This window comes from Nyctibius grandis, chromosome 9, assembly GCF_013368605.1.
Source record: "Nyctibius grandis isolate bNycGra1 chromosome 9, bNycGra1.pri, whole genome shotgun sequence".
Taxonomy (NCBI): Eukaryota; Metazoa; Chordata; class Aves; order Nyctibiiformes; family Nyctibiidae; genus Nyctibius; species Nyctibius grandis.
Window position 1 is genome coordinate 22,321,794 of NC_090666.1, and position 15,436 is coordinate 22,337,229.

The 15,436-nt window shown below is 48.0% G+C and overlaps 2 protein-coding genes across 2 annotated transcripts in view; one reads left to right on the forward strand and one right to left on the reverse strand.

Annotated features, from left to right (window-relative positions):
• The window catches only part of RPL37A (ribosomal protein L37a), a 259,950-nt gene that overhangs the window by 67,120 nt on the left and 177,394 nt on the right, over window positions 1-15,436 (reverse strand). The gene's annotated exons all lie outside the window — the stretch shown is intronic.
• The window catches only part of MARCHF4 (membrane associated ring-CH-type finger 4), a 104,035-nt gene continuing 99,099 nt past the window's right edge, over window positions 10,501-15,436 (forward strand). Inside the window, exon 1 of the mRNA XM_068408155.1 lies at window positions 10,501-10,986. Coding sequence (XP_068264256.1) covers window positions 10,501-10,986 — 486 coding nt within the window. The remainder of the gene's footprint in view (window positions 10,987-15,436) is intronic.

The following is a 15,436-nucleotide window of genomic DNA, read 5'->3' on the forward strand; positions in this document are numbered from 1 at the left end:
ACTGGGAAGGGCATACTTAAATGCGAACCTAGAAGAACAAACTCCTGTCTCTCCTCTCAGTGTGGTTGCTGGCCGTCAGGACTATGAAATATTAATAGCCAGTGTGTGTTAAGAGTCCCCCTCTCTCTGCCTGATCCACAGATGATGTGCATCTGTCTCTGCTTTCAGCCACAGAGCTCAGCTCAAGCTGCGGACACTGGTGCTTTTTGCTTGGGAGCCCTCGATGCACCTGGCAGCAGGGCAGCTTTGCCACCGGTGTTGAGTCTGGGCTTGGCAGATGGCTCCAGCTTCCTGACTATCACCCTGGCATCTTGCATCAGCACTAAAAACCCCTGCATTATTTTTATTTGAGACATTAGTCTCTTTTTTGCCACAAAGCAGAACATGAGCAAAGGGTTGGAGGCAATGTGAGATGACCAGAGGAAGGATGCATAGCAGGGTAGTGGGAAGGAAAGGGGAGAGCTACAGTCGCAAGCAGAAAGATCTTCAGTGGCTCTACCAGTATCCCATCCCCTTTCCGCATCCCTCTTTCACTCACTCACTCACTCACTCACTCTCTCACTCACAGAGGGAGTTGAGCAGTGGCAGATGGGGAAAGCAAATAGATAAATAAAAGTGTCAGTAGGATGGATTGGTTTGCGCTTGGTCCTCTCTCATCTCTCTGCATATGTCTACTGGTATGTAAAGATCTCACAACCAAGGGACTTAGCACTGACCCGGCAAATTTATACCACTGAATGTAAAAATGAATCAAAAAGAAAAATGTAGGAAGTGAGTGGTCAGGGAAGAGAACAAAAGGAGATTGATTTTTTTTCCTGTGTACATCAAGATCTCGTTGGGACAGCAATTTTGTGGGAGCACATACTGCCAATGCCACCACAGGAGCAGCTCTGCCTCAGAGAAAAGAGACCAGGTGGTCAGTTTCCTGTGCTGAGGTCCCTGATGTTTTTCATCCTTAACTGCCTAAATGAGGGCTCCCCAAAGGGCATCAGAGCCAGACAGGGGAGAGCTGAGCAGCAGAGTCCCAACACATGATGTCTTCAGGCAGAAGAGACACCATCTCCCTCTGCAAGCTCTCTTGATATCACATACCCGAAGCACATCAGGGAGGGCAGGAGGAGGATATATATCAGGGTACTCTGCACCAATTCTCCTGTGATTTTCCAATTTTCCAGTAAGCTGGTATGTCCAGAGGAAATTTTTCCTCTCTGTGTAGTGCTGCCATGTAACTGAAAAAGCAGCATCCCAAGGAAGAGGTTGTTGGTCTGCCCGCTCTGCCTTTTGCCTGGATGACCAGGACTCCAGCCATGGGCTTCGTTTAGCACATGCCAGCAGCAGCTTCTTGTCATAATGTACATAAGCACAGTCATTCCTGCAGTCCTGCCAGCTTATGATCTTCCTCTGGGTCTCATCAGACCCAGGCCCATTTCCAGAGTTACCATGGGTACAGTAGCACCATGCCCTGCAGGTGATAAAAGCTGGTCTTGCACTGGGCTAAGCCTGCATTGCCCCATGCACCCTCCTGTGCAGGGAGCCTGGGCAGAGACCCACAACATGGCCACTGTGCTGGGGTAGGGTGATGGCTGGGAGGAGGGGAAACAGCAGCCACCCTCTCTTCCGGTGGGGCCACAGCAAGCTCGAATGCCCATCCCTGCTCCTCCAGGGTTAAGCGGGGAGGATCTGGAGCACCATGCTGCTGGCTCTTCTGGCCTCCATGCCCAGCATGGGAGCCTTCCCAGGACTACAGGCAGGTTCAAGGGTGGGATGAGGTTCAAATTTGGCCTGTGTCTTATGCATGGAAACTGTCTTTTTTAGAACATGCTGGAAACTTTTTTCCTAAGGCACTATCTATCCTCCAGGGCATCCTTTCCTCCTTCTCATTGCTAGTTTCTACACAAATGCAGGATCTTTGGTGCTTAGTCACTCTATGGTTCCTGCTGTTTATTGCCTCCAATGGGCATAATTCTCTGCTCAGGAGACCTTTGTGAGTTGCTGTGGAGGAGCCATAGGCTGTTGTCATCCCATTTCCAGGGGGCAATAAACAACAGCAGTCAAACTTCCATGGCACAAAGATTGTGTGATTACTCAGTAGTAAAGAGAGGCAAGAAAAACAGATATATATTACATGTGTGCTTATTTGCACATCACACAAGGATGTGCAAAGTGCTCTCAGAAGAGAGTCTTGCTATGAGGTAAAATAGGTCCCCACAGAGCACTTTGCTGTCGACTTGAGTGAGGGAATTCTCCTGCCTGTGCCTTGGGTTCCCTATGCAAATCGAAGGGCTTGTAGCTCTTCCCACCTAGCTTAAGTGCCTTCAGGGCCAGGAGTTTATTCGTGCGCTTACAGGGCAGGTCAGGAAAGCTGGGGTGTGAGTTTGGGGATGACATACGGAGGGAAGTGTTTCCTGGGGTTAATGGCTTGTGTTTTCCCCCTCTTCTTGAATGAAAGCAAGTGTTTGTCTGGAGGAAGATCCAGAGAAACTACATTAGTCTTAAGATGGAAAGGGCTGATATTAGAGCCAGCCCATCACCACAGCCACTTGAATCTGACCCGAGGGTTAAAAAACTGTCACCAGAGAGAGCTAAAGCCTGTTAGGAAGGAAAAACCCCTTCAACAGCAGGGAATTGCTGCCTACACAGAGACATTGGCTCAGAAACAAGAGCTTTTGAGGGTTTCCTTTTGGGGGCTGTGAGACTGAATACTTCAGTCTAGTGGGACCAAGTCATTAAGAGCTATGTGACCCCAAGGACCAGAGGGGATTTCCAGCTCATCAGCAGCAAGGGTTCAGCCTGCTGGGAAACCCAGAGGCTCAGCACCTTCGTGGAGGTGTTCGGCACCTGGCAGCATCCATCCCTAAAATGCTCCCCCCACTGTAAAATGTAATTACAAACCCCTTTAACTACATAAACTTCTAAATCAATTAATTATCTTGGCAAGAAAATGTATATGGTTTTGAAATCTCCCTTTAATTAACACAAAGTCCATTAGGAAGTGGTAGATCTAGGTCATCACTTGGATGTAACAGTCTCTCACTTCACGTGCTCCTGAGGCCCTGGGAGAGAGTGTTAATGCAATGCTCAAGCTCCCTTTCAAATGCTGCGTCTGGCCAAGACCTCCCTTTCAGAACAAGGTTTTCATTCTGACGTACTATTGTTGGACCCTCCTTAGAAGTCCAATGGTCAAAAATCAACTCCTGTTTCCAGTGGTGTAAATCCATTACATTTTCTGACTCACTGCTCTTCGATTCCTCTTTGCTTTCATCACTGGCAGCACTCCATCTACGACAGCCCTGCCTTTAAATCCACACTTACCCTTTTATCTCTATCTCATCTTTTTCTGATGGAGCCCTCAGTTCTTTCATCGACAGACACCGCGCTTGTCCATCGACAGACACTGCGCTTGTGCTTTGTGCAAAGGTGTGGTGAGAAGTCACCAAGGAGAGTGATACCTGCCAGTGAAATCTTTGTGCGCATATTAGTGACAGTTGTGAGCTTTCCTGTATTTTTGATGTGCTTTGGAGCATATTCAGGGCAAGAGAGAGAGGCAACGCAGTATCTTAACAGGCTGTGGGTTAGCCCAGTGTTTTGTACTTGACATTTCCAGGCAGATCTGGAAACATACTGACTGCTCCTGCTGTGAAAATGATGTGGAGCTGGTGCATGTGGTGGGTGCTTATTCAGCAGAGGGAAAAACTAGGATATCCTCCTACAATGTTCTTCACTGGGTGCCTTTCTTTGATCTCCAGTGTCCCCTCCCTTCTCAAGACCCACTATATGCAATGAGGGTCACTTAGGAGACACCTAAAATGGTCTTCTCCTCATGTCTGGACCTTGGCCTCTGCCAACATGGAAACTCATCTACTACTGATGAAAATAAGAAGATTATCTGGCTTCTAAGTGACTTCACTTCCTGCATTGTATTTATGCAGCATGTGTGTATTTGCCTGCTGATCCAGAAACAAGCTGCTATACCTGAGGAAATTATCTGGGCAGCCTAAGATGTTAAATCTTAACACATGGATTTGTAAGAATTTGGGGAAACAGTCTCAGATGTTGAAGATGTTTATTATACTGAAGCAGAGTTGTAGCTCAAGAAGGATCTCAGCTCAGCTCAGGATTCATAGGATTCATCTCCTGGACATCCTGGCATGGTGTCACCACACATGACCCCTTTGTGCCATGAATGGGTCCTCCTGAGGACAGATATTCAGTCTTCTCATACAAAGTTGCTCCTGATTTCTTAAGCTGAGTGTGTCAGTGTTGTGCCACAGTACAGTTATGATGGTCCTAAGGGGAACATCCTCAGTGTTACTGTGACTGATCATGAATCCTGGTAGCTAAACAAATGCCTCATGACATGCTAGATCCTCTCAGTTCACCTTGATTTGGAGAGCATGGTGTATCTCTCAGGATCAGCCCCTAAGAGGGTTGTTTAACAACATTGGTTTTTCTCTAAATCCCGTGTCAGACAAGTGAGAGCTAGTTCTAGGACTGTTGCATGTCGTTAAAATAACATACATCTGAGAATGCAATTAGAGACTTGAAACAAATTTGACTTGACTCAGGAGGGTAGTGGAAATATCCAAGGGACCTGTGATTGTATATTTTTTTTTAAAAATGTCTAAATTCCAGGTCCTTTTAGGTTTGGGATTTCATGACAATTACTGCATTCCTGGACAGTTAAAACCACTCAGCATTTGGCTAGATGCCTTCTGAAGATATCGTGAAACGCACCATCTCTTGCAGCTGCTCTGTTCAAGTCACAGTTCTGACTAGTCACCCAAGGGGACAAGGAATTCCTTTTGTAGGAGTTAGTGTAGGACTTGTTACCAGGAAAGCTCTATGTTTGGGGTTGTCTAGTCCTGAAAAGAAGTGCTGTGGCTTTGCAAGTTTTAATTTGAAATCCAGCTCCTAAAGGAGGAAAGGTGGGGGCTGTCCTCATCAGCAATTGTGTTGTCTCTCTCACATACTCCTGCACATTGACTGGCCTCAAGGTTGCTTGTAGAGAAAGCTCAATAAAACAAAGACCTGGATTTCTTCCTAAGCCCAAGGAAAGAGATGTGCAGTTGTACTACTTTGCTTGGGCTCCTATTGCAGGACATGCCTGATTTTTCAAAAAAGAACAATTTTTTCTCTTCCCTTAGCAGAAAGCAAGCTGCCATGGAAGTAGAAAAATTTGCTCTGTATCAACTCAGAGGCAGACCATGATCCTCGCAGGAAGAGAGTGAGTGGAAGTTCAGTCCCTGCTTGGGGAGAAAACAATAGCACAGGGACTCCCTCTATGCAGAGTACCATGCTTTTTTGCTCCAGCCCAAGGCAGCAGATATACCAAGGCACAGCACTCCAGAAATTTTTTCTGATCTCCTATGAGAAGAACATTCCAATCAATACATAGATTATTTCTGGATGCTTGGAGGATGCATAACCCCCACCTGCTGAGCCCTGCTCCCAGCAGCAGCATCCTTTGCATCGGCACATTTGCAACTGCCCAGAAAGAAAGAAAGACCAAAGAAAATGTGACAGAGCTCCCTCCAGCCCCTGGCTGTGTCTGCCCACAAGCTTTGCCAACTGAGTTATGGTAATTACATCATTTGCGATTTCTTTAATATCTCCACCCTGGAAAAAGGACCGGGAAGCCTGGCTGTGATGAACAATCAGAGGGTACTCAGCTGATGAGCAGCTCCCCATCACTGAGAGAGCAGTAGGAACGTTCAATGGATTGGATTTAAGTAATAGTTTACCAGAGGGATGGGGCCCACGCCACGGCAATCAAAGCTCCTCTGAACCATTAAGGAGCTGTAAGTGGAGCAGGAGGCGCAGTGCAGCTATTGACCGAGTAGGTGGGCATGAAAATGGGTTTAGGTCACTGTTTACTTCCTGAGAGATGGAAAACACAAAGGCATGTTTCTCTGGCAGCTTTCTGGCTTTCTGATCCTGGCTGTCCACATCAGCATTTATATTGTCTGTCTCTCACATACTCGTGTACAATGATCGCTATGCTGTGTTCAGGCTGTTCGGCTGCAGTCCACGCAGAGCTTTCCTGCTTGCATTTGCCCTCTCACTATCACTGCCCTTTTTAAAATCTCTGACCTAACAACATTAAAAAAAAAAGATTTCTGATATTATTTTATATCAGACTGCCGCATGGGCAGATCAAGTATCACTGCAGCTCCAGCCACCCTCTTTCTTCCTTCCTCCACTCCCTCTGCACTAAGTGATGGCTTGTAGAGAGTGGTGAAGAGGAGGCACATAAACAGCAATACTTTTTTCCTTTTTGTTGAGGTGGTAGCTAAGGGCCAATGGGCCCACACTCTGCTCTGGAAGACCAGAGTTAGAATATCTGCCGTGAGACCGACCTGCAGCCTGACACCTGAATCCATCCTGATGCAGGATCTGTAACAACAGGCATGCAGGTCTGCGCTGAGATGCCTGGGCATCTCCCCTTCTGATTTCCCAGTCAGTAGCTCAGTTGTGACCAATGAAGAGGAACCTGTTCTCCACTCTCAGCTGACGGATCCATGTTTTTTTCTTCCTCTTTCTGTACCTGAGGAGGGCAGGGGTAGTGTGTGCCAAAGCTGATGCCTCCTGTATGTTTCCTGCCTATATTAACCTCATGACTATTAGTGGGCTCAAGAGACACAGCATCAAAACTCCCAGAGACAGGCCCTTCTGCAAAAGGACGTGTTGCCCATTATTTGCTGCACACTGCTTCCTGCGGAGCAAAGTTAGGAAAGCTGCATTGGCCTCTTGACAGCCCCCTGCTCTCACTGGGATCTCACCAAAGTGTCTTGGACCAGCTCTTTCCAGTGCGAGCATTTTACGCAAGGCACCTTGATCCATACCAAGGGACCTGAATGCAGCATCTAAGTGTGAAAACATTGGCTGCTGTCCCATTTACCAAAAGAGGAATAATAGTACCCACTCACCTCTGGGAAGTATATGGAGCACCTCCGATTTATTATTTGTTTTATTTATTTTGTCACATTTATCAGCCATTCAGCTCTCTGGGCACACAGCCCATACATTAAAACCCAGAGTACAATACAAAGATCTCCTCTACTCTGAGCATATCCTTTCTGTAAAAGCAGGCATGGGCAGGAGGGAAGGATGAAAGATGCTTTACACAAGCAAAGGATGACAACAATATATTTTTCTCCAATTCTGTAATTGATGGAACCATTCTAAAAATGTTGGCAACATCAAGACGAGAAGATGAGGGCAATAAAAAGCAGGGGGGGTGGAAAGCCATCCTGGAGCAGGGGCACAGAGACTCAGCCTCTAGCCAGCCTGTCTCATGCTCAGGAAGTCCCTAAAAAGCTCTTTCCATTATTATTTCTCTAATGACCCCATTAGACACATGTGAAATTCTGAGAAGCCTTAAGTATGTTGCCACACTGGCAAATCTGCCCAGCTTTTCTGAGAAATGGCAGGCTGCGGTGATGAATGTTTTAGCTTTAGAGCATCCCGATGTGTAATTTATTTGCTGGAAATTAATTGCATGTGCTGGTTTCATTTTCCTGTAGCGAATAATCAGTTTTGCTCCCTTTTTAATTAGGTAACAACACAGATTTCTCTGCTGATCGTGGTATAGTGGTTTATGCATGTCACGTCTTATTCTAAGGGAGACGATTTCAAATCATTGTTTAGGGCCCAGCGCAACTTTTGAGTGACATTAGGTTGTCTATAAGTTGTAACTCCTGGGTCACTGCCAATGAAGACCTCATGCAGAAGATCAGCTAGAGAACCCAGCCTGGGTGTTGGTGCACACTATATCCTACTGAAGTAGGAGTTAGAGGAAACCCTATGGAGAAACCAAATTAAAGAGCCTGAAATTTCAATGGTGCTGACATGATGTCGGACCCAGACCCAGCTCTATGTCACCAAAAGGTGTGTCGCATCTGGTGGGTGTTCACTGGTCCCTGAGCTGAGACATTACACTGACATTAGCGAGATTGTATAGACTAGAAGCCTTCAGATCATCTGTATCATTAATATTTTTGGTCCACATCATACCCAGCACCTTTGTCAGCTGTTCCAGCTGGGATGACAAAAACAAAGTCCCAGTGGAGAGCTAACTTTCCCCTTGTATTCGCAGGCTGGATGGGGCTGCATGGACACACATAGCATGACAATATGGAAAAAGTCACCTCTGCTGATGTTTGCAGAGAAAAGCTAATGGACTCCAGCAGCTGCTACTTCAAATTTTCAAATAGGCTGAAGAGAGTAAAAACTATCAGCTTAGGCTGCCATTGGTTACTTTCCGCAAATCTCTAATTAAGCGACAGTGTTCAGTCATATTTACCCTTCATTGGGCTACAAGGAACCCATATTTCTACTGAAAAACATGCTACTGAAACAAACCAAATCTATCAGCGAGCAAACGCTGCTGGAGCGAAATGAAAAGATATTGATGATCAGAGCTATTAAACCATGAAATCCTCTGCAACTAATTAATCTGCCAGGGAAAAGTTTGTTAGGGGGATTTCAGCTTCTGCTGGGAACCTGTAAAGCAGGCACCATCGCCTGAGAAATCACCAAGCACTCGATCGCTGCCTCCTAACCGGTGAAGGAGGGGGGGCGCGCAGCGCGGAGCAGCGCGGAGCAGCGCGGACGGCGCTGCGCTGCGCACCCCTCCCTGCCCGCACCCGGAGGAGCTGTCCGCGGCTTGTGGTGCTGAAGCCGCAGCGGCCGCCCAGCCCCTTCCCCCGCCCCTCCTCCCTTCCTTCCTCTTGCAGGCAGCCGGCAGCATCAACGCTTGGGGAGGGCCCCATTTCTCCCTTTGATTCTCCCCCCTCCCCACCCCGCCGCTGCCTTTTTGCTTCTTTCTCTTTTTTTGATCCTTTCTTTTTTTTTTTTAAAAAAAAAAAAGCCGGGGGAGGGAGGAGAGCGCGGCCACGTTACACCCCTCCCTTCCTGTAAATCCCCGCTTGCCCTGCAAACAATCTGCCTTTCCCCATTGCATCCAAGGGGAGATAGCAACAGCAACATCATCACGACAAGCCGGATGGGAGAGCGGAGAGGAGGCTGCTGCTGAAGGAGGAAGGCATACGCGCACACGCCAGCTCGGTGTTGCCAAAGCGGTAGGAGCCGCACGAAAAATAAGCCATGCTGCCCCGTGTGTCTGGCGCATTGTGCTCCATCCGAGCCTTTTAGGAGGAAGAAGAGAATTATCTGCTCCGCTTTTTTTTTTTCCTGCCAGCGAGAGTGCGACAGACTTGCGATGGTTGAATGTCAATGCCTGTGAGAGAGAACAGTCAGAGGAGGAGGAGGACAGAAGGGGAGGAAAATGAAGGTGGGGACGGTGGTGGAGAGAAAGAAGAAGCCTCGTCCAATGCATCAAAAGGAGGTCCCTGCAACTGCTGATAGAGCCCTGGCCGCCTCGCCATCCACAATGGTCTGTACAAGCTGCCAATGCGTTTGATGACGTTCCTGTTTTGTGAAAGGAGGAAAGGAAACGTGACCATGTAAGATCCACGTTTCCCCGGTCGATTACATGCGAAGAATAGATCCGATTTCGACGGGTTTTTTTGGTCCAGAATGGTAACAGTTTAGGGAATAATACAGCCGCCTTCCCTCACCAATTTTGCTGTGGTTTTTTTGGTGTGGTCCAGACAGCTGCTGGAATAGAGAAGGTCAGAATATATAAATATATATAAAAATATATATGATATATTTTATATATATTATATATATAAAAATCTATTTATCTCAGTACATCTGGGATTAAGCTCATTGAATGCTAATTAATTCTTTCAGGACTTTTAATATTTACAATGAAATCTTTTAAAGGCAACGGTAAAATCTGAAGCCACTTGGGAGTACAGTGTTGGGAACGTAGGGTGTTTTCCCACAAACAATGTGAAGGTCTTTTTTGTCAAAGAGGCAATTTTGATAATAACAACAGCTACCAATTTTGCATTTTGATAGCCAGACCGGCTGCTATTTTGCCTGGGTGCACACCGGGTCTCGTGTGATCGGGTTCTATTTTTTAATTGAAAAAAAAAAACAAACCAGAAGAAAAAAGGAAAATTACTTGAGATGCCAAATACTGTCGAGAGAACCATATTCTCCTTCCTCCCCACACCCACCGGAGACCTGGACCCTTCTTTTTTACGGGCTTAGGAGTTGCGGGAGCCGATCGGGGGCTTTCTCCCCAGCCTGCCGCCCCGACCCCGGACCCTCGGGCGTGGGAGATTTATTTCCTCCTCCCGCGGATTTCTAAACAAACTTGTGGAAGGGGGGGTGAGAGTCCCCCAGGTGCGCAGAGTCGGGGGGTTTTTGTGTGTCTTTTTTTTTCCCCCAGTTGTCATCCTCGCCGGATTTCAGCGGGCTGCCGGGGGTTTCACCCCCTCGCCCCCCGGCTCGGCTTTTGTCCTTTCCCCACCGGCCAGCGCACGCCCCGCCAGGCACTGAGGCCGCGGCGGAGCCCCCCCGGCCGCGGGGCGCTCGGCTCCTGCCCTTTTCTTTCCCACGCCGTCCCCTCCTGCCAAGGAAAGGCACATGTTAATACCACCCGGCGCGGTCATTTTCTGCTACTGCTGCTGCGGGCTCCTCCGTCCGAGACAGATGTTGCGAAACCAGGGCCTCCTCAAGTGCCGCTGCCGCATGCTCTTCAATGACCTGAAGGTCTTCCTGCTGCGGAGACCCCCCGCCCCGCCGCCGCCGCCCTCCCCGCCGCCGCCGCTCCCCATGCCCGGCGGCGCAGAGGCGGCGGGGGGCGGCCCGGCGGGGGCCGCACCGCCCGGGGGACGCGGGCCCGGCTGGCGGGCGGCGGCGGCGGCGGCGGGAGGCGGCGGCGGAGCGGGCAGCCCGGCCGCCGAGGAGTGGGGCAGCCCTGCCGGGGAGCCGCCCGCCTCCCTGCCCAGCAGCACCTCCTCGGATGACTTCGGCAAGGGCAAGGCCGAGGACCGCTACTCGCTGGGCAGCAGCGTCGACAGCGGCATCCGCACCCCGCTCTGCAGGATCTGCTTCCAGGGGCCCGAGCAGGTGAGCTCACGGGGGGCGGCGGGCGCTGGGCCGGGGGGACAGCGACGGGCCGCGGCGGGAGCCGGGCGCTCCCGATGGCAGCGGTGCTCCAGCCTGCAGGAGCTGGGGCCTGCTGCTCGCAGGGGTCTCCTCGTTGCCTGCGAGAGGACCCCAAACCCAGAGGGGCTGTGCCCTCAGCCCAGGCCCTGGGCTCCAGGATTTTGAGCCTTGGCGGTGTTTCCCAGGGAAACGTGGGGCGGAGGCCTGCTCCGTCCCGCTCTGCTGCCTGGCAGCCTTGTCCCACGCACCCGTGCCCGGCCTCAGAGACGTGCGGCTGTGCCATGGCAGGGACTCACGGACTCCTTCATGGAGCAGAGCGCATCTCAGCATGGGGGGCTTTTTGTTGCCTCGTGGGTACCCAGTTGCGATGATCCCAGAAGTGATGCAAAGGACGTGTTTAATGTGCTGTTTGCTTTGCAAAAGACAACTTCAGTCTATATAAACACGTGCCAGGAGGCAGCCTCACCTCATCAGTGGTTCCCAGGGGACGGCTAGTAGAAGCTCTGCAGGTTTGCCATTGCTCCTGTGCTCCCAGTTGCACTAGCTGGGGGAGGAAAAACGCTGGTTTCAATTGTACCTGCTGAAGCTGCAGCCTTGAGATGCTCCTTGCTACAGACTGAGGTTGGGCTGGTGAAGTTTCCCTCCACCACACAGGAGAATGAATCAAACACAACCTCACTAGAATTTAAGGTGCCACCCAGGCGCATTATTCTCCCTATTTAATGACAATTAAAAGCAGTTCATGTATTTTCAGGCTGGCAACTTCCTTACAGTAATATACACAGCAACATTTGTACCTAACGTGACACAGCTGCAGACGGCAAGGAAGGCTGCAGACCTCATATGCAGATAACCTTTATTCCCCAGGATAGTCCTGTTACCTGTGATAATAAGGGATCCTTGCACGAAAGGGTTGCGAGGTTCAAGTTGGCTGATACCCATTTCCATTTTAGGCACAGATCCTGGTGTGTAAGGTGATACATTAAAATCCTGAGCAAAACAGGTTTTGCTCCATGTCTCCTTTCCCCTTCATAGACCTGTGTGCTCTGCTAAGGACAGCCAGCGCTCACCTGCGAGTGGCCACGCTCTGGCACCTGTCCTGCCTCTCTCAAGGCTGCCCACATCTGTAATGCAGTGATCGTGCCTTCCCTTGTGTCTGTCCAAGGATGGTGGTGATGGGGACAGGGTGGTGGGGAACAGACTCCCATTCTTCTTTGGGAGAAGCAGGGCCTGCCACCAACTCACCCAAATATCCACAGCCTTGCTGGATGGGTCATACCAAGGGTCCCACAGATCAGAGCTCGGTGCTCAATGGACTGTAGCCTTCACTAATGGTTTATGCAGCTGACTGATAGCTATGAGACACAATTTTCACCATAGGCTTTTAGATGGGGGTGGGGGAAATCATTCTTTTTTTGGAGATGCTTTGTGCCTTCCTCACTTGACTGTCTCCTCCCCATCTCTTCTAATTGGAAGCCATGCAACTCCCTGCCTGGGAATTTGCATTATTCCACATTTCTAGTACTCTTCCCTGGCTTGCCATTCTGCCTGTGTACACGAGAGGTAGCGCCTGCAAGATTGGCTTACATGTCTGAGCAAATAGAGCCTAAGCAGAATTAGAATAGAGGTAACTCGCTTCCTTGGAGAACATTAGTGCTCGAAAATAATTGGATGCTAATTTTCACACTGAAAACCTGTGTAGGATGCATTGTAAAAGTGAGACTATTTGCTGACCATCTGCCAGCCTACCTGAGTGAGAAGCTGAGCAGACGTGACTGGCATCTAATAGAGTTTCACCAGGATTTCTCTTTTTTGCTTCTCACAGTTTCTGACCAATCTAATGAGACACTTACAGCTGGATTCTGCCACTCGTCCTTGAGCAGTACCTTATTCCACAAATAATTTTTTCTTCACCAGCATGGCTTGAGGAGTATCTGAAACCCTTTGCCCTGCAGCAGCTGGGAAGCACAAGTCATTATGGAGGCCCAGATCGTAGGGTTTTAAAGCATGGCCAGATCCTGACACAGCTTCCTAGAAGTACGGATCAGAATAACTGAGAGCTGAATCAGTGCAGCTGATGTCAAGACCTGCAGTTTGGTTTATTTGGCTCTTATGTCAATAAAACTCCAACAGGGCTAAATCCTGAATTCCTCATTCTTTTTTATTATGGTGTTTATTACCGGTTTAGCCTTTATTTCCCATTCGTTTTCCAACTCAAAAGCTGAGCAAGGACCCTTCATTTTTTGGACCCTCACAACTATAAAAGTCATAGATGCACATTATTCTATACCACCCTTGCCAAGATCATCGTGAAAGTTTATCCATTCGGAAACAAAACACAATTGCTAGTTCTTTAGTGTGTAGATTAATAACAATGACAGATATAAACAGTGTTTTATTTACCTGTCGAAAACAGCTGAAACTGCTGCAGCTGTGGGCAAATTTGCAGGGCTGCATCACAGTACTGAGAACAAAAGCCTTCATTATAAATTGACTGTTAGGCACTCTAAGCTTATTTACCCAGATAAAATGACAGCGAGTCTCCAAAAGATGTTTTAATCCTGTTTTGATTTTAAAAAAAAATAGAACAGCCAAAAAGGTTTCTTACTAATCTGGCTTTGCAAGTAGGTTTTATTTAATATCTAATGCAAAACAAAATCGGTAGGGATTTTCACTTTAAATTTATGATTGCCCAACAGGCATGATACTTCAGGCTACTGAATTGCTTATATCTTAAGCTCCCCATGTTTGTTTGTGGCTCTTATGGGTAAGCTGATTCTTTCATTTAAAAATGTGCTGAGGACCGTAGGAAGGAGTAAAGCCCATTATAGTAAAACTGTTCTGATCCTTGCATGTTACTCAAGAGAAACCAGTGATGCAGACAAGAAAGAGTGGATCTAATGCCCAGGTGATCACAGCATCTGGGCTCCAGTTTTGAGGACTTGAAGAGCAAGCTCTGCTCAGGTCTGGCAGTTGAAAGAAGCAACTGCTTTTATTGAAAATGAGGGCTTAACATCGTGAAAGCTGAGGGGCTGAGTTCTGAGCTTGGTAATGTCATTGCCTTTTGGGGGCTTGCTCGGCATTTCAGAGGTTTCACTGAGTGAGCATTCTGCAGCATTGTGTCAGCTAATTCTGAGCCACTGGATTGAATGGCAAAGCTCTAGGGAGAAAGTGAGAAAGATACTGGAGTATTTTCTTCTGTTTTGGTTAATGCTCAGTGTTTGCAGAATTTTGCCTGCTTCCCTGGATCTCTGACAATGTTCTGCAAGAGAAAGAAACTAAGATGAGCTCCACTCTCACAAATGTTTCACAGTGCTTGGTATGGATCCAAGTTGAAAGCAAGTCATGGAGAGTAGCAGGAAAAAGACATGGGTGAGAAGTCCTTTCACATCAGCAGATAAACTGTTTGCCCATGTCACAAGGAGTTATCGGCACAGTGGGGTTTCAGAGCTCAGAGTTGGTGCAAGCTGTGCTGAAAATAAATAGAAAATCATTCTTAAATGAAACGGAGATCATTTGGAAATCAGTATGTCTCCAGGATTGCTTGTTAGATTGTCAGAGTGTGCATACATCTTCTCTTACTTGTCAGTTTCTCTCTGCGTTTCTCTTTTTCTCTGTTCTGGGGAAAAACACTGTAAAGATGGAGATTTGAAAAGTTGGTGCAGATAGGATTGGTTGGCTAAGGAGGATCAGAGAGAACAGTCTGTGGACTCTTTTGCCTGCAGGCTGCTAGCTTGGACTTAGCTCAGTATTCAATAGAAATGTTTGAAAATAGACTATTTTTTCCCACTAAATTCCCCTCCAGACTTCAGGGACACCAACTCATTAATATGAGAACATGAAGACCTTCAAGGAAATTGGAAGGGAAGACGATTTATGGATATTAGGACATGCATTTCCATGTGATATGTCATTAGGCTGTGGAGCTCCTAGTTACAGGGCGTTATCAGGACAAAGAACTTGACTAAGTTTAATAAAGGATTGTAAAGCTGTATGGTTATTAAGGATACCTAGAGTCATCACAATTAGTGATAACACTTCTGAAAGTAAAAGTCATGGTTCAAGACTGAAGCTAATCTAGAGATCAAGGTAACACTGAAGAGGGGCAGAGCCCTGGGGCTGGTCTCCAGCCCCACAGCTCACCAGCCCCTTGTGCATGGCCAGTGAGATCTGACTCTTCAGGTGCATGTCTGGATTTCATGCTTGTGTAATGTAATGTCTTCAGCATGTAGGCACCTGCCATTCTCAAGACCTTTCCAGAGCTAAGGTGACCCTAAATTACACGGTCTGGATTAACACACCATTCTTCAGGGCCCTACATAGGATCAGTGAATGGTTAGTGCCACCAAATGGCTGGTCATTAGCATGTGTTGCTTGAAATAACAAGTCAGAATCTCAACCCCATTCCTGT